The 21,839-nt window shown below is 39.3% G+C and overlaps 2 protein-coding genes across 17 annotated transcripts in view; one reads left to right on the forward strand and one right to left on the reverse strand.

Moving 5' to 3' along the window:
* Window positions 1-9,463, reverse strand: part of PPIP5K2 (diphosphoinositol pentakisphosphate kinase 2) — a 47,847-nt gene extending 38,384 nt beyond the window's left edge. For 4 of the 13 annotated variants that reach the window (XM_059491748.1, XM_059491744.1, XM_059491743.1 and 1 more), the window contains exon 1: window positions 6,590-7,663. The gene's annotated coding sequence lies outside the window, so the exon portion shown is untranslated. Of the gene's footprint in view, window positions 1-6,589; window positions 7,666-9,175; window positions 9,277-9,422 lie in introns of those variants that run through there. The other 9 variants (XR_009420392.1, XM_059491746.1, XM_059491736.1 and 6 more) reach the window with 6 other exon arrangements.
* Window positions 9,464-9,587: 124 nt separating this feature from the next.
* On the forward strand, window positions 9,588-20,085 carry GIN1 (gypsy retrotransposon integrase 1). Of its 4 annotated transcripts, none has more exons than XM_059492481.1 (9): window positions 9,588-9,688; window positions 11,608-11,652; window positions 12,987-13,132; window positions 14,024-14,217; window positions 15,311-15,616; window positions 16,330-16,518; window positions 16,611-16,778; window positions 17,221-17,509; window positions 19,289-20,085. In XM_059492481.1, exons 3-9 carry the CDS (start codon window positions 12,994-12,996, stop codon window positions 19,585-19,587), a joined length of 1,584 nt encoding a protein of 527 aa, XP_059348464.1. In that variant the 5' UTR covers window positions 9,588-9,688; window positions 11,608-11,652; window positions 12,987-12,993; the 3' UTR covers window positions 19,588-20,085. The 4 variants fall into 4 exon arrangements, with proteins under 4 accessions (XP_059348464.1, XP_059348467.1, XP_059348466.1 ...); XM_059492484.1 differs by having other exon boundaries at window positions 17,221-17,487; window positions 19,289-19,546; XM_059492482.1 differs by lacking the exon at window positions 9,588-9,688 and adding an exon at window positions 9,902-10,058.
* The last annotated feature ends 1,754 nt before the right edge of the window (window positions 20,086-21,839 follow it).

Here is a 21,839-nt window from a genome sequence, read left to right on the forward strand (position 1 = left end):
TTTGCTATGTATCTGTTATTCATCAATTCTGCCAACAAAAAATTTCTTTCCCTTAGAATGTGGAACTGTAGCTGTTTGCCTTTCAAGCAATAAGAACAAGAAGAATTTCAAACCTCTAATTCATCTGACTGTCACAAGAGTTAGAAATTGGGTGTTCAGGTAAATTAATCCTCTTTATGACACGGTGAAGAAAGAGATTTCCAAATCCTAATTCTACCAAGCTTCAGAAAGGTAGAGGTTAATGCCAACATGTACTGGCAACTAACACAGAATTTTATAAAGGTATTTGTCACAGACATATTTTCTGAAAAATCCTTTCTTTAGGATTTTTTCTCTTGAGAAGCTGAGAGGCCTCAGGAACAAAAGATAAACAATGGTTATCTGCTGCTGTGGAATGCAACAGGTGGATCTGTGATTGGTCTCATGTGGTTGTTGCTAATTAATGGCCAATCACAGTCAGCTGGCTGGACTTTCTGTCTGGGACACAAGCCTTTGTTATCATTCCATTTCTTTTTCTATTCTTAGCTAGCTTTTCTTCTACTCTTTTAGTATAGTTTTAATATAATATATATCATAAAATAATAAATCAAGCCTTCTGAAACACAGAGTCAACATTCTCATCTCTTCCCTCTTCCTCAGACTCCTGCGAACACTGTCACAGGTATTAAACCAAAAAAAGACACTACCAAAAAACCACTGACGAAGTCAAAAAATGAAGTTCCTCTCGTATCACCTTCCATCCTACTCTCCAAAACTGCAGACTGGTTACCAGTTTCTTAACAGCTTTCTAAAACTTAGGAAAAAGGGGAAAGAACAATGACTTGAAACAAGTAAGTTGAAAGTCTTAAGATTTTTACACCTTCTTTCCCCTACCTATTCCTATAGTACACTTTGTGAGAGCAGCAGAAGTTATGAAGTTTGCATACAGTTGGTGACTAGTTATTTCACAGGAATATCTGACATTAACCAAGTCTTTCTAGCCCAAAAGGATTACTTTTCAAAGCAAGTAAAACCGACACAAATAGACTGAAGGAAAAGAGCAACATATTTGTCTACAAAGATATCACCTGGAACACTTAGTTCCCCAACAGTCCTATCTCAAAACTCATTGTTCTGCTACCTTCCTCATTCAAGAATCTGGAGACTGTTGGTTTTCTGACTGGAAAGTACATTGCAGTAGAGCTTCATGTGCAGAAAACAGACTTTGAACAGCCACTTAGTTTGCCTGGAATTAACAGATTACTTTCTCCAAGATTAACATTGTTCGCCCATTTGAAGGCAAATGAATAACTAGATTGCCACTCCATGCAACGTCACTAGGCCCCAGAATTTTCATGCTGTTTGTAAAAGTAACACTGAAGGCTACGGATCAGAAAAGGATACTGACATTTTTCAGGCTTATAAACTATTGCATGAACTCACTGAATTGCACTGCCATAAACTGCCATTCTGACTGCTGATAGTTGCCAGTTTAGCTCCCTGACAGCAGATACTGTAAGCTACTGTCGTTACCATAAATTTGTGTCAGGATATATTTAATAAATTATCTATTTTTTAAAATTAATGCTTTCAGAGATGGGAATTAAAATTCTTTCCCCTCATATCCTACAATAAAAATTGAGATCTCCCCTTCTTTCTTGTGGTATTTGAAATAAAAATAAATCAAGAAAAGGGACAAGCAAAGAGAACTACTAAGTGACTGCAACTACAGTGAACAACTCACACAAGTCTCCCAAACACCATCTACAGTTATGTGACATCAAAAATGCAGTAAGATCACGCTTGAATTAACACATGGTTCTCTAGCTGTATGCCAAAAGAAATAATAAATGGCAAAGCAAGAAGATGGAGCTGTCGTCCTGCTTCAGAAATACTGTTCATGGTGCCCTACACAGAATTCCATCTTGCTGCCCCTTGAGCACCTAAGAGTCTTCCCAGCACCATTTTTCTGTATTAAGTGAGCAGCAGCAGAAATATAAGGGGCAGATTTGCTTTATTAGCCTCATTAGACAGTGAATATTACACAATTATGTACTTATCTCAGCCATGAACAACTGCACTGTAAGCAAGACAAAACACAAAGCTTTGTGTTGGAACATACATTGATCTATTTCCAAAGAGATAGTATCAATAACATCCAGGCAAACATCTCCCACTGTGCTATGACATCCCCAGGTAAAGTTAACATCATTATGTTCTGTTTAAACACCATCTGTTACACAAGGCTTCTCTTTCACAGCTTACAAATTAAAAAAAAATGTTCTTTTTGTGGAAAAATGTACTGGTGTTCTTAAAAAGACCTTCAACCAAATGTGTGGCCTGTCTGCAACATGATGTGTCTTGGCCAAAAGCACAAAAAAACCCCCAAAAAATAAAATCCCAAAAATGGATAAAATTCAGAGATAAAGAAAATCAGAGATTTTGATAGTCTGTGCCCTACATTCCAAGTTCTGTGTTTACTCCAATGGTGCTCTACAAATTTTTCTTCTAAAGGAACATCTCTCAATTTCCATAAGAATATTCTTGTCGAACTAATTCCACAGAATATTCTGAAGGAATAAGCCAAAACCTAGTCCTCACTGTGTTAAAAGATATATCCACAATTTTCCTGACCCCATTCCACATGTTTCAGGAGCTCAGGAATCCAGCCCTGATGTTTCTCATATTTACTTAGACCATAATAAATATTACTATTCCAATAACTTAAAGCAACAAATCAGCTCAACGCAGCAGCAGTGGTCTGAGCAGTCATGAAAAAGGGGCTCAAAGTTTTAACACTCACATTTTGAATGCTAATAAGAACATATACAAATCCAGTACAAACAGAAGCATTTCACCAGATTGTCTTCTGTGTCTCTGCAGCCATCAGAAGAGCAAACATACACTTTCTATACTTCACACTAATTGAACAGTACTATAGTAAAAGTCCTTCTTATTCGTCATCTCAAGAAAAAAAGACAACACATCATGCAATAGTTACAAAATATCTTTAAATTACCAACCACTTGGGAAGACAACTTTTTAAAATGCCATCAAAACAATTTATATTGTGGAATTTACAAACAAGTAACAAAGAAAGTTATAAGTAGTGCTCACCTGTTACATGACTCTGCACATATATATTCATAATAGCAACAAAACAGACCACTGCCCTGTCCTCTACTGCCATACTGCTCCTTTTTGCCCTACTTTTGGGCAAATTTGGGAGAAAACCTCCAAAGTGGTTCCTCTAGAAAGCAAACGCAAGTGGCCCTTCGCCAAACTGGTTCAGGAAAAGATTTCTTCAGAGAAGAGCAGAAAAACTATTTAACAGGCAAAGCATTCATCAGCACAAAAAAAGAGAACAATATTAATCAATAAAACCTCTCGCCGCTCTGAAGAGATGACAAACTCAGAAAGTTCCCTTGGTGGGCTGTAGCTCAGCTCCCTCAGTTTCTTATCAGCCCCTCCAGTGCTGGAAATGACACAGCCCAGGCCCAGCCTGCTGGCCACAGGTGGGAGTTCCTGGTGCTCTTCTGGGTTTTCAGTCCAGAGCAGGTTTCAACAGGTCCAAGAAAAGAAAAACCACAGTCCAGGGAACTCCTCCCTAAGCTTCTTTTAGCTAGCTAAAAACTAAAAAGCAAAGGAGAGCTCTGTCCCGCTGTCTGTCTGTCCACACACAACACAGTCCAGGAGCAGGAATGTGGAGGAGTGAGTGCAGTGTCTGAAAACAAACTGCACATTTCTACTCTCCCTCCCATCGCCCTCAGAACCAATCTCAAAGGTGCAAAAAATTACTTCTGGGCTAAACAGACAAATGGGGATCCAAGCATCATAAAGTCACCCCAGGACACTTTTAAATAAGTTTCACTTTTTTCATGCTGTAGGAATATTCCAACTGCATTCTTTTTCAGCTTCCAGCAATTTATATACACCATTAAAACACAAATAATGTTAACAGCGATTTTTCAGATAGTCTCAAGTTGACAAAAGGTTTTCAATATCTTCCTGCTACAACCACTATAGCTAGTATTTTCATTAACAGTACATTTAGCAGTGAAAATGTTTGCCTGACTCCTGCCAAGGCATTTTACCTGTTTCAAAACTCAAATTCTGCAATATGATTTATGGTGCAAGAAACCACCAAAGACAAACAGTTTGTTGGGTTGCTGGTGACACAAGAAAGAAAGCATGAGGAGGAAAAAAGGTGAAAGCAGAGGACAGACAGGAAGAAGACGACCAGTGGAGTCTGCCAGCTGAGAGCACTGAGCACTGCAAGCCCAAGAGCTTTCCATGCATGTGTGACACCTTTCCACAGATGATTCAAAAAAAGCCGATAATACTTCAAGCTTAAATGTGAGACTTTAGAACTACTAACAAGAACCCATACTCAAAACCACCATTTTTTCAGGTCTAACAAACAACCAGGAAGAGAGAAGAGACAGGACAGTCAAAAAGCAGAAAAAGAGGGAAAGGATGTCAAACACAGAAGCTGCTGAAGACAATGCTGCCAGTAAATATATGACTGGTTTATTGCTGTACCTTACAGAGCAAGCAAACATATTCTCTCCAATTTAAAACTGGACAGAATTCAAACACAAAATTTCTTGTGTCATGTAATCAATAATAAAAAAATTAACATATACAAAATTTAAATTAAAAAATTTAAATACAAAATTTAAATAAATTTAAAATTTAACATTTACATTTACAGATGTTGCTCTGTTCCCCACATGCATCCTGTGAGGTGCTGAGCAGTAGTTGTCAGCACATTACTGAGATGGACTAAATTTGAAAAAGACTTATTGAGCAGCTCTATCCCAGTATCTCTTAAACACAAAGAATGTTATAGTTACTGCCTGATAATTTTTACACAATAACAAAACCCCAAACCTAAACAATCTAAACAAACCAACCAACCAAACCCCAACAAAGAAAAATCCATAAAGAAACAAATCAATCAATCATGAAATTCAGGGGGATATAAGGGTATTAAATAAGTACTGGAATTTATAAGGTCCAAGTATAGTAGATGAAGCTGAGAAAAACCTCTGTCTCCCTTCAGCAAATACTAACTTCAATAGCCTTACGAAGTTTATCATCATCTTCAGTAACTCAGCTCTGCATCTCAGTAACATTAGGCAAGAAACTCCATTGATGTGCAAAATAACAGACAAGAAATGGGCTAAAAAAAGGTAACAAAGAAAAAAGAGTATTATAAAAGACAACATCACACAGCTTTACAAGAACTAAGTCACCTGCTCCAATCTTGCATTAAACACTGAGCTTTGAATTTCACAAGATGCTAACATATTCCCTAATCATGACAAGAATCTTGAGAAAAGGTGAAAAGTAGCCTTTATGTGTTGCTTTTAGCCAGATGCTGATACTGCCTACAAGCCAAGCACAGCTCTCAGACTGCCACATGAAAAGATCTATGCAATGACAAGATAAAAAGATAGATCTATGCAAATGATGACTGTAAACATGTTAAATTCTTTCTGTCTGTGGGAGCACTGCAGATATTTTTACAATGTTCCAGAAGCATTACTATATAGCAGTTTATGTATTACTCCACCAGAAAAACCACAGCAGTTCCCATTGCAAAAGAGACTATCCACCTTCCAGTTTCATTATACTGAAACCTGAAAAAACCTTGTCAAGAAGAAAAGGAGTCTTCCTTGCCAGGCAAGTGCCTGCATTGGGATTCCCTGGTAAGGTTCTGGTGGTGAGTGGGCTGCAGGGGTGAGAGACACCAGAAGCTGTCCCCATGTCAGACAGAGCCAGCTCCAAGATGGACCTGCTGCTGCCCAAAGCTGAGCCCCTTGGCCATGCTGGTGACGCCTCTCCTACAAGGTATTTAGGAAAGGGTAAAGAACACTGCTCAACAGCTGAGAGGGGTGACAATAACTGAGAGAAACAACTCTGCAGACCCCAAACTCATTCAGAAAGGACATGTAGGAAGTGCTCCAGGCACTTAGAGATTTCCTGACAGCCCACTGTAAAGCAGGCTGTGCCCCTGTAGGCCCACGGAGGTCCACAGTGGAGCAGAGATCCACCTGCAGCCCATAGGGAACCCCACATTGGAGGTTGTGGATATACCCTGAAAGAAGATGTAGCCCACAGAGAGCCTGTGCACCTTGCAGGAGCTGTAACCCATGAAGCAGACACATGGACAGGAATGCTATTCCAGGATGGAACCCTCTTTTACTTTGGAGATCATATTAAGTGCTCAAGTGCTTCTTCATGGATGAATAAATTAATATATTAGAAAATTTATGTAAAAAATGTGTCATTGTATATTAAAGAATCAGAGAATGGTTTTGGTTCAAAGGGTTCCAAACCCCTACCATGGGCAGGGAACATTCCACTAGACCAAACTGCTCCAAGCTTGATCCAATCTGGCCTTGAAGATATCCAGGGATGGGGCATCCACTTCTCTGGATAACCTGTGCCAGTACCTCACCATTTCCTCAGCAAAGAATTTCTAAATATTTTATCTAAATCTCTCATTCCTCATCCTGAAAGTCATTTCCCCTGGTCCTATCACTATAGACCTTTGTAAATAGTCCCTCTCCAGCTTTCTTGTAGTCGGTCTCCTTTTACTTACTGGAAGGTGCTCATAGAAGGCCACTAAATTTGTCAAATTTGCCTTAGTGAAGTCACATTGGCTGTCATCCATCAACTTCTTCTCTTCCAAGTGCCCTGGAGGATCTGCTCCATGATTCTGCTTAGTAAGCACCTGGTGGCCAATGAATGTGTTTTCTGGGGAAGAAAAACTATGCACTGTTACTCATACTCCAACTTCAGCAGTAATGTATACATGCAGATGTTTTTACCCACACACTTTTCAGCTTGGTGGTTAGGACACGCTTCTGATTAACAGAAAACAGGGAGTTGAAACCTCTGATACAGGAGAGAACAGAGATAGTATTTGTCCTGTTTCAATCAACTGTTCTAACCACTAGGCTATTACAATCCTTTCACTTTCTCTCTTCACCACTAACAGGGTTTTTGTGTTTTATTTATTTGTTATGCCATTGGTTTTGTTTTTTTTCTTTATTCTTTTTTTTTTTTTTTAAGATGGCCTCTGGATTGCTTTTTACAGGAGAGGGAATCAGTATTGCTGATTCAGTATTTCCGGCAGAAGACAGGTCTTTACTCTGCCAAATCTTACCAATGAGACACTTCCAAGCACCCACTCTCAAGCATCAGGAATCTAGAAATACCCTCCTTACTGACATTTCCTACTGGAACTCTGCTCAGGAGTACCTAACATTTCTCAAAACTCTGTATAGACAGGCTAGCTAATAAACTTCAGTTGCCTAAGTCTTTTTCTGGGGACCGTTATTATTTTCCAAGAGTATTTGTACCAAAACAAGATTTCTACCAAAAGTAACATTCAGTCTGATCCTCTGTATTACAGTATCTTAGCAATAGAAAACTGAGAAGAGCCATGTAAGCCAGGAGTCTGTTGAGAGGCTAGCTTTGCAGCAAGGAGATACATGCCTTCTAGGTTGTTCAAAAATAAGATTTCTGATCTTAAAGCACAACTGTTCCAGTTTTCAAACTACTTGGCTGATTTCCCCATGTCTACCTTTTCTCCCAGCAATTATATAGTAAGTTAGGCAAAGTATTTTCAGTAATTTTGAATTACCAAACCTAAAGTGAAATAACTTTTCAATGGGTCTTTTCCTGACCAAGTTCTTTGCTTGCAGAACTTATTTTTCCCTAGCAGTTCACCAGCAGAAGAGCAACTTTTCAACACAAGTAAAACTGAGTTTTATCTTCAAATATTGCAGTATCACAGGTATATTTCAACTCTCTGGTTGAAACTGCAAAATAAACAATTACTATCCCTTAACACAAGTGTTAAAACAGCCTTAGAAGTCTAGAAAAACCCATGTAGTAAATATCTCTTATATTCCACACAGGAAGGCAGTGTTATTTTAAACTGGCAAACCACAAAAACTGGTATCTGGCATGTGTTTTAAGTGTCTCATGCATAGGCACAGAACAGATAACCTTCACATTCATTAACCTCCAAGTTCCTTTCTAAATCATACTCTGTCAAACATATCATATAAAGTCATTTATATTTAAGACAAGTTTGAATATTTCAGGAAGGCCAGCTTCCAAAATTTTTAAAATCCTACTCACAGATGTCAAAATAGCTTCTCCAGATTCTCACAAAGAACTTTAATTCAGCTTTGTAGAGATGACAGGCTTTGCAAAAAAAAAATCTGGTACCCAAGTTCATTTGCCTCAGCCTCTGGAGGCCTTGATCTGTTTTAATCACAACTGCCAGAAGGGTGAAACTTTTTTCCATAGAAAGAATAAGACAACCAAGACAAGCCAGTAAGTATAAAAATTCTAATTTCTCACATATTGAACCACAACAGACAAGAAATAGGCTAAGAAAGATAACAAAGGTCACCATATACTATAAAAAAGTGTTTCATATCAAGAATAGTTCTGTTACTGATTGAATCAAACCTTGTTCACCAAGACAAAGATGAATTCAACAAGAATTTTGATACTCCAAGGAAAAAACCAGCCTTGGCTTGCTACTTTGAGTACAAAGATGATACAGAAGGGATGCAGAAAAGTTGGAAAGATACAGACTAAACAGATCAGAGGGAAACAGCACTTAAAAAGACCAATACAACAATCCAAAAACACTGTAACAAACAGCTGTAAAGGTACCCCAGTAGCAGAAGAAGTTTGTATGAGAAAGAAAACTACGTATTTCCTTGTGGTTATGATATAGATATCCCCCAGTCTTACTGTTCGTGACTAACTACAGGGAAACAATCGCAGTGCCAAACCCCCAGCATTTTCAAAGCTTACCAATACTCTATAAAGTTCCCACGTTCTGGAAAACACCACGAAAACAAAGATAAATGTAACACGGGGCATGCAGTCTTTACATCTCTCTCATCTCTGCTCTTGATAGGTAATCAATTCTCACCTTCAGGGCTCCTGCTGGTCCTTCCTCCCCCCCCCCCCCCCCCCCATTCTGATTACAGATAGCCATCTCCCTTGCTGCAACTTATTTTATACTGAATCTATCACCAGTTTTTGGATGTTAACAAAGTGCTCCAAACGCACAGCTCCAAGAGGTGTTCTCTCACTTCCCTCCCCATCCCCGCTTAGGCACACACCACCTTTCACCCCGTGTTCATCTGACACTGACAGCAACCTCACAGACCGGTGTGCGGCACCACCGCTGCTTCAGCGAAACCCCGTCCGGGAGCAGAACGACCCAGAGACAAAGCGCTGCCCGCACACACGGGCCGCGCCCGCCGCAGGAGCCCTGGGCGTGTCCGAGGAGGGGGGGGGAGCCCGCGGGGCTCTGCCCGCCGCACCGCCTGCGCTGCCCGCCCACTGCGACACCGCTTCTCAGGGGAACTCCCGCTCGCCTCAGCCACCGCGCTGCCTACCTGCGTCCCGGTCGGGCCAGGAATGGGAAGAAAGGAAAGGCGGGAAAGGCGGGAAAGGAGGGGAACAGCCACCTCACCTGCCCGCGACGGCCCCGCAGTTCCCCCAGGAGGCGGCACCGCCGCTGCCCCGCCCCCTCCTCTCCCTCCCGCCACTTCCGGGGGCGCCACAAAAGTCTCGGGGCGCCGCTGGGGCTGTGGCTGTGGTTGGTCTGGCCAGGAAACTGTGGCCCATGCAACGGGCCTTGCCGGTACCTCTGCCGGAGCAGGTGCGTGCCCGCGGCAAGGCGGATGTTCACGGGTGTGCCCGCCGGGCCGAGAGGGCGGCGGGGGGCGGTGGCGGGAAGCAAAAAGTTCGCGTTGGCGTTGCTTCGTGCATGCGCGGAGTGCGAGGCCCAGGGGATGATCGCTCGAGACCCCCGCTCCCGGCATGCCCTGCGCAGGCGCGATGCACGCTGGGAAGTGTAGTGCTGTGGGCAGGAGGGATGCTGAGGCGCCTTCCCGAGAGGAATCTCTGGAATTCTGGATGGCGGCTGACGCTACCGCGGGCGGCAAGACGCAGTTTCGCGTGCCTACCCACTCAGCCTCATAGGCGCCCTTCCCACCCCTCTGTCGCAGCTTGCAAAACCAGGGCGGAATGTAAGCGAGTCTGTCAGTCTGATTGACACATTTTTTGAAGCACCTGGGTTAGAAAAGCGGTGTTTTGAAGCTGTGTACTGGCAACAGCCTTTAAGGGAACAGGAGGAGGACTTCTTACATGAACATATACTGATACGACAAAGGGGAATGCATTCAAAGAAAGAGAACAAGTTTAGAGCAGATATTAGGAAAAAAAATCTTTACTGAGAGGATGGTGAGGCACTAGAACTGGTTGCTCAGAAAAGCTGTGCCTGTCCCATTCCTGGAAGTGTTCGAACCCAAGTGGGTTTGGGGCTCTGAGGGATCTCATCTAGTGTAAGGTGTCCCTGAACCCGGCAGCAGTTTGGAAGTTGATGTTCTTTAAAGTCCATCCCAACCCAAACCATTCTGTGACCGTGATTCAGTGCTCCACAGGCAATTCCTGCTTCTTATAAGAGCAGCAGTCAGAAGTAGGAGAATTGGTCAAAATCTGGACTGCAAGAATAGTTTTGCAGTTAGGATTGCATTTGTCTGTAGGAGAAAATGGGCATTAAAGGATGAAATAGCTTCGTTTTAGCAGGTGTGACTATTTTGGCTAAGCTGCTAAAGCTAAAAGACCACTGGTTATGGGGAAGTTTCATTCTCTTTGCTAAAATACTTTCTAGAGTACACTTTTTGAACTTCTAAGGTACTAAAAAATGGATAGCTGATTTTATGTCTTTGATTTTTAGGCTACCAGATGCATTATGAGTATTGAGATATAGCATATTAATAATATGAATAAATAAGAAAACCAGAAGATTTTATAAATTGTTCTTTTCAGGGCTGTTTTATTTGGCATTTTTTAGGAGTAGGCCAAACAAAGTAAATTAGGTAGTGGGAGAAAAGATTAGCAGAAGAAGCACATTCTTCTTTCATTGGCTTACCTAAACTCTTCGAAATGTTTATAAGAGAAACTGCCATTGCAGAAATGTGGATAGCATGTTTGCTTTAAAGAAGTGTATGCTGTGGTCCTGGTTAGAAGTATATTGTTCCGGTGCAACTTCATTTCATTAAAATGGGCAATTTTGGGATCCATGGAGAATATTCGCTACTTCAGGCAAGTTTCAATAATACTGGAAAAATAAAGATTGTGCTGTAAGATCTTTTCTTCCCATGTGTGAAAGTCTGTGTCAAGCCAAATAATCCATCATCCCTGTGGTTGAGTAACAGGTCATACTGGGCTAGCTTTGACTTCAGGGAACTTAAGTGCAGGACTGGCCTTAAGGAAGCCACTGAGTAAAACTTGAATGTGTGCCCCTGGTGGATAGGATATTTTAATTGCCCTTCACCAATGTTCTTTTACTGTCAGAAATACTAGTTAATTGACTTCTTTTAAACAACAGAAACATGAATTTACTTCATGGCAGCCTCACCTCCTTTTCTGCTGTTAGTTATCCAATTTACTGGTTTGGTGGGTTGGTTTAGCATGTGTTGTCACATACAAATTTACAGGAAACTGCAGTGTTGGAACAGTCCTGTGTTCTGGCTCCTCTCCTTCCCTGTTCTGAAACACTGTCTTTTTTCACAGGTGAGATTGTGGTGTTGGGAAGTACATCTGTGTTAGTTCTGTCAGGTATGAAAATTTTACTTCAAAGCACTAATGCTGTATGACAAGAGACTTGGCTTGTTTTGGTAAACCAGCTCCTGCTTGTATAAAATGAAGTATTCAGTGAGGCAAAAGCCTTGTCACATTTTGAATGGGAAGTTCCTGTCACGCATTTGCCATTGCTAGCAGCAGTGCTTAGCTGAGGGTGCAGGTTCCAAAAATGACATATTGCATTCTGTTTTCTGGGAGGAAAGGATGAAATGAAAGGCATAATCACTCTTAAGAGGTCTTTACCTCCTTCCCACCACCGGCATAGTAAAGGTAGGTCAGAATCTATAAATTGAAAAATAGACATCTTGTCCTGCACATTTTGTTTTCAAATAGCATCACCACATAATGAGATGATGTTCATTCCTGAGTGACTGGATATTGTCACTTTCCACTTATCATATATGGCAGACAAACTAATTACTCTTTTTAGCAGGCTACATAATGTCACAGTCTGGCATTGGAACAGTGGCAGGATAAGAAATAAATTTACTTAATGCTGTGGATAACCAATATTCTCTATGAAATTATGACATGGCTGACCCCAAGCTTGGTCCTGCTCCTGCAGACATTGATGAAAGCAGGATTGAACTACTGCCTTGTCTATGCTGCTGGAAAAGATTTGGGGAAAAAAGCAAACCACAAATGATGTAGAAGCTGCATCAATTATCCTATCTGTGAATATTTCAATTTTCATTATTACATAATTATTTTGATGCTGTTCTTGCCAAACCCAAACAGGTTCTGTATCAGTGGCCCATCTTGCTAATGACATTATTGCTTATTAATGTTATCAGGGAAGTCAGCTTGTGTCAAGGAACAAATTGTTACCTCACATGCAGAGTTTGGTTTGGAATTTCAAAATCTAATTGTCTGATTAATTAGTAAAAAAATAAATTTCCATTCATTTCTCTTTGGGAAGTTGTTTTTTTTTCCTGTTCTCAACTACGATGAATCTTTGGACTGTCGCAAGCACAACTGAATTTGAGAGGTATCCAAGAATGAGATGAACAGTTTCTTTCTCTTTGATACCATTTCCTTTGCCTGACCAATGAATGTAGTAGAAGCCTCCGTTGTGTGGAAATTTTAAAATATCGTTTGACAAAATCAGCTCTGCTTAGAACAAAGTTAGTGTTTCAAGCAGTGCTCCTTGTTGCTAAAGTTGACAGTGGATGCGTATAGTGGATGGTGTAATCTCTTCTTAGAGGCTACGTAACCAGGATATGTAGCTCTGAGATACAAAGAAGTAAGTAAAAGCTTGACATTGTCTTTCTCTGACAATTTATCTAATAAATTCTGTCCATTTTGTTCAGATTGGCAATGGTTCGTAGTGGAAAAAGTGGTGGGCTTCACTTGAAGCAGATTGCATACTACAAGCGAACAGGGGAATATCATCCCACAACATTATCAAGTGAAAGAAGTGGAATCAGGAGAGCTGCCAAAAAATTTGTTTTCAACGGTAAAACTTTTCTCTCAAATTATGCTAAAAATAGACATTAAGGTGAAGATTTCCTAATATTAAAAAAAGTGGGATCTTGCTTTGCAGCATTCTGTGATTTTAATAAGCATTCTTTATGAGGCAAATGCTCTGCAAATCCCTGGTTAATATATAACAGGATGTTTGTAGAAATGGAAGCTCAATCTGCTTTAGTCCATTCCAGGATAGGTTTATTTATCTATATAAAAGCCAAACCTCATTTTTTATCTTTTTTATACTGTAGAAATATGTAGTCACTGCAACCCATAATTGAAAGAATTACAGAAGAGGAAATAGATCTGCAGGTAGAGACAAGGAATGCTCCATCCATTGTGGGGGATGACTGGCAGAAGTACAAGGACAATTTTGCCATCAGTTACCTGAGAGCCTGCAGGCCCTCCCCGACTTTATTTCAACCCTGGGAGATATATGAGCCTCTATGAGCCATTGTAGTCTGCTCTACTGTCTCAATCCCATCAAAACTGCCAGTGTTGTGTAGAGAGAAGGCAGGGAGGAGTTAAATATCTGACTATCGATGTCAGGCTGCTGGCAGGCACTCAACAGCTTCACAAACAACAGTTTCAACACTCCTACCTCTCCTTTCCAGTCCCAGTGTTAGTTTGTGTTTCAGTCAGATTTCGTGTGGGAATGCTGTTTGCATTCTGACTTGCACTTGTAACTCTGTGTCCAGATAATAAACATGGCTGAACTAATGGCTCTTTGAAGGACATAATTGAAATGTTTATAAACAAAAAGCTATGTTTACAAAAGTGAACTTATTGTAATAAATTCTATTCTGAGTCATGCTCAGTAGTTTAGTAAACCGAACAGAAGACAAAGCACTTCCTTATAATTTGCTGGTACTTCTTTCAGAAAACAAGTTGTTCTATGTTGGAAAAGACAGAAAACAAATGCGCCTGGTAATTGTTTCAGATGAAGAGAAGAAAAAAGTCCTTGAGAAATGCCACAAAAGTGCTGCTGGCACTCATCATGGTATATCAAGAACACTGACTTTAGTGGAGTGTAATTACTACTGGACCTCTGTAACAAATGATGTCAAGCAGTGGGTATGGCTTCATAGCTACAGGATACTTTATGTAGTCTGTTACAAATGTTTGGTAATCCTGTGAACTTTGGTACAGCAAGCGCCCAGCCTGTTTCACTAGATGGAAATATAAGCTTACAATCACACTGCAGCTGGTCATCTTTGCAATGCATGGTGTTTCTTTTTGCTCTTTTACTACTTTTTCATTCTTTTACTAGTGGCTTGTGCACCACTATGGTGTGGTGGGGAGCCATAATCTCTTTTGGTAGGCAGGGCACATCCAGTCCCTGAGAGAGGTTTCTTGTGGAAGGACTCTCACGTATTTTTGTTAGGATGCAATGGGCCATCACAAGGATGTGTGACCAGAGTAGCTGCTAGCAGATAAGAATATGAAAATGGTGTCTCTGCTTTACAATAAGTTGTGTTCAGGAAATAGTTAAACACATCAAAGCTTGGGAAAGTTTTTTCTCCTCCACCCGAAGATACAGGCGCAGCAACCCCTTGCACAATTTGACTGTTCAGGAAACTATGTAAATAGTTTAAGGCCAAATTACTGTTGCTATTGGCTTGCTGCACCATGTGAATACTTTTGAGTTCATGTGTAACTGTTACATGACATTAAAATGAGTCTCTCGTTTCAATTTAGATTGGACAAAGGTTCTCTATCCCATAGATTAAGTTGTTGTGCATGGGAGATAATGTATACTTCCAGTGTTTTTCAGTCACAGCATACATAGATGAGCCAAAAGGGGAATGATTGGGACTTCCTTTCACTCTCAGTTGCTTCCTACTTCCTTTACAATTTACAGATAGTAATGGATTTTAAAATTTGTAGTGTGGACTTGAAAGAGCACACTGCTTTCAGAATGGAGAGAATTCAGCTGTGAGTTCTTTTACATGTCCCTTTCCTGGACTTCAGTATTGCTTGGTTTTATTTTGGTTTTTTGCTGTTTCTGAAAAATCTAAGGGCAAAAAAAGAAAAGTGATAAATTTGTTTTGCATTGCCTAGTCTGACCTGATTTACAGAGATGTAGTGGAGATCTGTGAATCTGATGGTTGTCATCACCTCACCATCACTTTTCATTTGATAACACCTTCCCTGATGTCTTCTCTAGGTGCATGCTTGCCAGCATTGCCAGGTGGCAAAGACCATAGCTACCAGAGTACCCAAAATACACCCTATCAAAGCAGAGGATCCATGGACAGCAGTCACTATAGAACTAATAGGACCTTTCAATGTTACCAACAGAAGTCACAAATACATCATAATTATGACAGATTTGTTTACAAGATGGACTGTTATCTTACCACTGCATGACACTTCGGCAGCTGAAATTGCTAAGGCAATCATAAATGTGTTTTTCTTATATGGGCCACCTCAAAAGATGCCTATTGATCAGGGGAAGGAGCTTGTTTATCAGGTAATTATTTACATGGCTAGTTAATCAGTTTTTTGTTGTTTTTTTCCCCTCAAGAAAAATACATTTTCCCTTATATTAGATTTGAATTTTAGAATTTTTTTCAGAAAGACTTTAGTATTTTTTTTCTTTAATTGAAAAAGTAAAGATGTCTGCACAATATAAAAAATGTCAAACCAATTATTTGCAATTGTAATGCTATGCAATGTTTCCTAGGACTTTATTCTTTGTAAAAAGACCACAGTAAAATTATCTCCTGGCAGTCATAGTGCAGGTTTTGTCACTTACTTGAATTGGCATAAATTTGTACACTTTTTGTACACTAATTTGCGTTCTGATGTATGTCTTTCATCCATTTTGCCCAGGATAGCAATAGCTAAAGGTATTTTTGAAGTTGGCTTATAGTGATTATGAAGGATTTACCACACTTTGCTCCTCTAAGAGTTGAAGTCATCAGATTGTGACATGGAGGTAATGACAGATCAAATTAAATGGCAAAAATGTGGTTAGGAACCATCAATCACTGGCTCCTAAGCCCTACTTAGTGCTTTAGCTCTCATTCACAGTCCTGGTGTGTTCTGTGCCAATAGGTATGCAAGATTTTTCCCAGTCACCATCATATCAACCAAAGAGGTGGAAATCTGAGGGTTTTTTTACTTGAAATGGGATACAAAACAGGAGAAATGGTCACTAATTGTGTTCTTCTTATTTTGAAGATAAATGAAGAACTGTTTGCACTGTTTGGAATGAAGCAAATTGTATTGTCTTATCCTCAGACACATGATGTAAATGAAAAAGTTTCAAAAACAATCAAAACTTTCCTTAACAAGTATTGCATAGACCATCCAAACGATTGGGATGAACATTTATCCGCTATAGCCTATGCTTTCAATTTGACAAATTTGGTATGTGAACATTCTTCTTTTGACTGAAGTCCTCCAAAATGTCGGCAAAGCTGTATGCTAAATTTCCTTGCTTTTGGTCCCCGTATAAATAGGAGCCAGATCAAAACACTCCATATTTCCAAATGTTCAGCCGTAATCCACGTGTTGTTGAGCCCATGAATATGTGTGTGGAAGGAGAATACAGTAGTTTTGCCAAAATATTTGAAGCAACTAAAAAATTCAGTCAAGCACTGGAAGAAGACAAAACCTCAGGTTGCCAGGTAAATGTTATCTATTTGAATTTTACTAGTAAGAAGATTGAAGATAAAGATGAAAAATTCTGAGCTATAAAGTATAATTAACCTTTTAAAATAATGTGGGGGGTTGAGTGGTGGTTTTTAGTTTGTTTTCCTTCCCCTGTGATCCCTTAATTTCGGTGTAACAGGTATGTATTTGGAGGGAGTACCCTTAAAAGAGACCGATTGTCAGAAGTTTACTATGTCTGACTTGGAGGGTGGAATAGAGAAGTAGAAAACTATTGCCTGTGGAGCAGTGATTTATGAAGATAAAAGCAATTTCTTCATCACTTGTCAGTCCCACATAATTACAAACTACACACATCTAAGACCACTCAATGTCATGCTTAAGCGCTGTTAACCAATGCTACAAAATTGCATGATTACTTTTGAAAAAAAAAAGTAACTCACATTTATCTTTCTGTAGGCAGATAAAAAAACTCCAGATGAACCAAAAATCAGAACCAAAATCACAGTCAAAAGGAAGTCAAAACAATTAAATACTCTTCAACTTAAAGTTGGTCATGAAGTCCTCAGGCAAAGAAAAAACTGGTGGAAAGATGGTCGTTTCCAGTCGGAATGGATCGGTCCTTATATCATAGATTACATCACAGAAAATGGCTGTGCAATATTAAGAGATTCTACAGGATCCAGGCTGAAAAGATCCATCAAGATGTCTCACCTCAAGCCATATGTAAGAGGGTCCAGTGAAAAAGGTGTATATAATAGTTTTTAAGTTTGTATTTTTATATATGTAAAAAGAGTTGAGTTTTTTGTTTTGGTTTTTTTAACTTCTCTCTTGTGGTGTTAGGTTATTAGAATGAAAAAGTATCATTCAGTAACCAGTGAGAGTTATATTAGCACACACAGTGGTGTAATAGCTAAGTAAGCTAGTGAGTGTGTGTCATGTCAAACTATGCAGAGCACGGAACAGAGCTCATGAATAACGTTCAAACTCTTTTTAAAAATAGCCTCTAATAAAGTTGCTTCTAATCATTGGCTTGGATCTATTTGTGCTGGCTGACAAAAGTATAAGAATATGCTAGAAGTATAAGCAGGCTGACCTGTATTCAAGGAGCATTTTCTTACTCTGTTTTGGTGTAGGGAGGAGTCACATTAATTTTGCTTATGCAATGGAGACTTTTTTTTTTTAACAACATTGGAGTGTCTTCTAAAGCCGTAAAATAGAAAGACTACGTCAGGGAACTGATTTTGAAATAGTTTATTTTAAATTGTCCTATTAAAGAAGTCAGCATTTCTCTTACTGTAAATAGTATAGTCATGCTATGTGGTAGGATGGCTAGAAATTTCCAAAGATTTGGATAGTCAACTTCTGCTCTTGGTCTTAAATTTTCAGCCTGCTGCTTTGCAAATCAAACAGTGGCAGGTGTTTCTTTTCTGCTCTTGCTGTCTTTGAGTCACCAGAGGCATTTTCAAAAAAATTAAATACTTGGTATACAGAAGTCTGTCACAGACTTCTGTCGCAGAACAAGCTGCTTTTTACTTCTGGGTTCTTGAAGAGCAAAATAATTCCCACAGTATTGGCACATGTGGTCAAACTTTGGTTCTTGTAAATAGATAAAATACATTGAGATGGTAATTTCTTCCATCTCCGCTTAAAGCTGAGAGATTCACAATGCTGAAACTAATTCTGGAATTTCATGTAACAAGCTGAAATATTTTGTCAATCATCAGTTATAGATTTTGTAACTAAGATACAGATTTCATCTCATATCACGAGGCCTCTACTTTTTTTGGATGATCACTCTGTGCCTTCTGTTTCCTCATTAAATTGCTGATGCATGAGGAGGAAGTCACATGCATATCAACCATATAAATAATGAATAGCTATTACAATAACTTTTGGTAAATTATGTCACTGTATGAAAAGCTGAAAGTAGTGGTCTTTGTAGTATTAGAACCTAATATGTTTACTCCTGAGTACTGCAGAAGCAGTGTGTAGACGTAGAATTCCTTTTTTCAGGAAGTGACTGTCTTGGTCTTGGCTGGGATAGATTTTGGGGGTTTTTGCTTCATTTTTTTTTTTACTTACCTACTTTATTTACTTTTTAAACTTTTTATGGTTTAAGGAAGCCTGTTATGTGTTGAACTAAGATTTTCCAGCGAGAGCATGAAGAAACCACATTTATCCATGTGCATGCACAAAAATGAAAGAATCTACATGTCCATTTATTCAAGTTAGTAGTTGTATTAAAGCATTAGTTCAGTAGGTGACTAAGATAAACATCAAGCTAATCATTGACTTAGCTAAGAACAGCTCTAAATCTGGATCATCCCAGGGATTATTTTGTGGATGTAACGAGATGCCAAACGTTTGATCCTCAGTGAAATTGGGAAATTCACATAATCGGTTTACTGTCACTCAAACATTCTTGTCCTCTTTTGGAAATTATTTTGAAAAGTAAGTTAGCACCTCACTAACATTTCAGGTATGGCTTCAGAGATCTGAACTAATGGCTACTTTCCTTTTACAGGCAACCATTACATTCTACAAGGTGCAGTAGTTTTTGACCATGACTATATTGGCTTATCTGAAAGATCTAATAATTCAAGCCAAGCAGACTATTTTGCTGAAAAAGAAATAAATGCCTACAAAAGAGATATCGTGTCTGCTGTACAGATTCCACCTGCAGCCTGCAAAGACCAAGAATCAGCAGATGGTAAACTTGAGTCTGAGCTGAGAGAAGATCATTGCATTGAACCAAACATTACAAAGCCAGAGCAATGGCCATCACCTTGTTGGACACTTCAGACAAAGACAGAGGATACTTAAGCATAGTCTTTATCACATTTCATTGCCAAGCAGTTTGGAACTACTGTGGCAAACTGAAAAAAAAAGTAATAGCTCCAACCTCCTTAGCCCAATCCACTTTACTCTTTTATGAATCTAAGAGTGCTTTAGGTATCTAATTTGTCTGGGTGTTAAGAAAAGGCGCTAGTAAAAGCACATATTCTGATCGTGCATTTCAATTCCAGATTTTGTTGGTAGAATGGCAATGTGGCCATGCCTTACTGTTATCCTCTCAGGACACAATGCATCATTTCACTGTAATGACCTTTTCCATTTAATCCTTGGATGACTTATTCCTAATGTGCATTGTCAGATGAATTAAAACCTAAGCAAGTTGGTGTAAATTTTTCCTCCACTACAGCGAAGCTCATGTCTTCCTTTTCCTGTTATATAACAGTTTTCTATTCGTTTTGAGAAGCTGCAGCATCTGACTTGTACAACTTTTAACCCTAATCCATTTAAGATCTCCCAAAACAATAAAACTGCCAAAATCAAATACATGTAGTGTTCTATGCATGAAACAATGAGGACTTCAGCTGTTCCCTGCTCATCAAAAGTCTACTAGTGTAGGCAGTTTTAATATTTCAGGCATGTGAAAAACCCTTAAGAGCATTTAATAGTAATATGTGGTTTTTCCACAAACATTTGATTTCTCCATTACAGTTACCTCTTCACTGAGCCTGTGCACGTTGGGGAGGTTTTCCATGGACAGTGGGCTATGAAACATGAAGCAGTGGTATTAACTTATTCTCTGATTTCCTTGAGTAAGTTGTTTCTAGTCTGGACTTCCTGCCGAGAAGACTGTTTCTCAAAGTCAGCAGCACAGAAATTTTTTCACATGGAAAACTGATGAGTGGAAGTCAATTTTTATTGTTGTTTTGGTTTTGTTGTTTTTTTTGGGGGGGGGGGTTGTTGGTTTTGGTTTGGTTTTTTTTGGTAGGGAATTGACATGAGGAAAACTAGCATAAAACTGAATGAGAAATTCAGCAACTTATGGATGATGCTGTGGAAGATTTGCTTATCTTGCTGTCTGAATTTTTATGATCCCTCTCATTTCTGCTCCGGAATGTCATGTGACTTAACACAAGTGGAGGAAAGTACTATTTATTAGGAGTTTTCAGTTAATTTTAGGCAATTCGATGTGGTCATCAAGGCTGATTAGGTACCTACCTCCTACAGAAATTAAATGTACACTACAGTATGTCTTTAATATGGGCAGTATCTATGTGAGAAAAGCAGTCAACACCATGCCAGAATCCTATCTTAAACTTCAAATGAAAAATAATTAACACTCTTACTATTTTGTGTCTTCTGAAAATGCAGTCCTACAGATACAGTTTTTCTCCACCAAGACTTCAGAAAGAGTCTTTTTGAGTACATTGTGTGTATGCACACATGGAATAAATATTTATTTTTATATATCATCCTTTTGAAGAAAATACTACTGTCAGGGATAAAACGGGAGAGTAAGGCATTGTTTGTAAGATTCTTTTCTGCTTTAGTAGCTGCAAAAGAGAACCAGCCTCACTTTTTTTTTTCTTACTCTAAGTGATCAGTTCCTGAATTTTGCATAGTACAGCAGAGCTGTTTTCTGCGGTAGCCCTGGGCTAACCCAAGTGCTGTAGAGTTGTTAGAGCGACACTGAAAAGAAAGAAAATGCTGCAGTGAGAGTAATGGGCAAAACACAGAAACAATTAACATACTGTGTATATTTAACATATTGCTGATTGCTCACCCTTCCTGGTAATTTTCATCTACTGTATTAACAAGAAGGCATTAGTGACTTACCAGTGCACTGAAATGTGGCCTCCTGTGGATGGAGGAGGTTAATTGAAATAAAATACAGGGTTTTCAAACTATTGACATGAAAAACATCACTGGAAAATGAAAAAAAAAGAACAGTTTGGCCAAAACTGACACAAGGAAGCAAGATTTAGCAGTGTCTTCAAAAAATGGGTACTATACTCATCTGCACCTATTAGAAGACCTGCCGGCTTGCTGTCTATATCTTGGTAACAAAACTTTGTAGAAATTTTGAGTGAAAAGCATCACAACAAAAGCTTTAGTTTGAAGACGAAGTCTCTTCCAGATAGAAGAAACCAGACAGTAAACTGAATCCTAAAGCATTTGATTCTGGAGCAGTTAATCCTGAGAGATGCATTCCCTGGTCAGTTCTTGCAGGTTGTGTGTAGATGAAGGGATCTGCAGCAAACTTGCTGCACTGGTAGAAGAAG

The sequence above is a fragment of the Ammospiza nelsoni genome, chromosome Z, assembly GCF_027579445.1.
Source record: "Ammospiza nelsoni isolate bAmmNel1 chromosome Z, bAmmNel1.pri, whole genome shotgun sequence".
In the NCBI taxonomy this organism is placed as follows: domain Eukaryota; kingdom Metazoa; phylum Chordata; class Aves; order Passeriformes; family Passerellidae; genus Ammospiza; species Ammospiza nelsoni.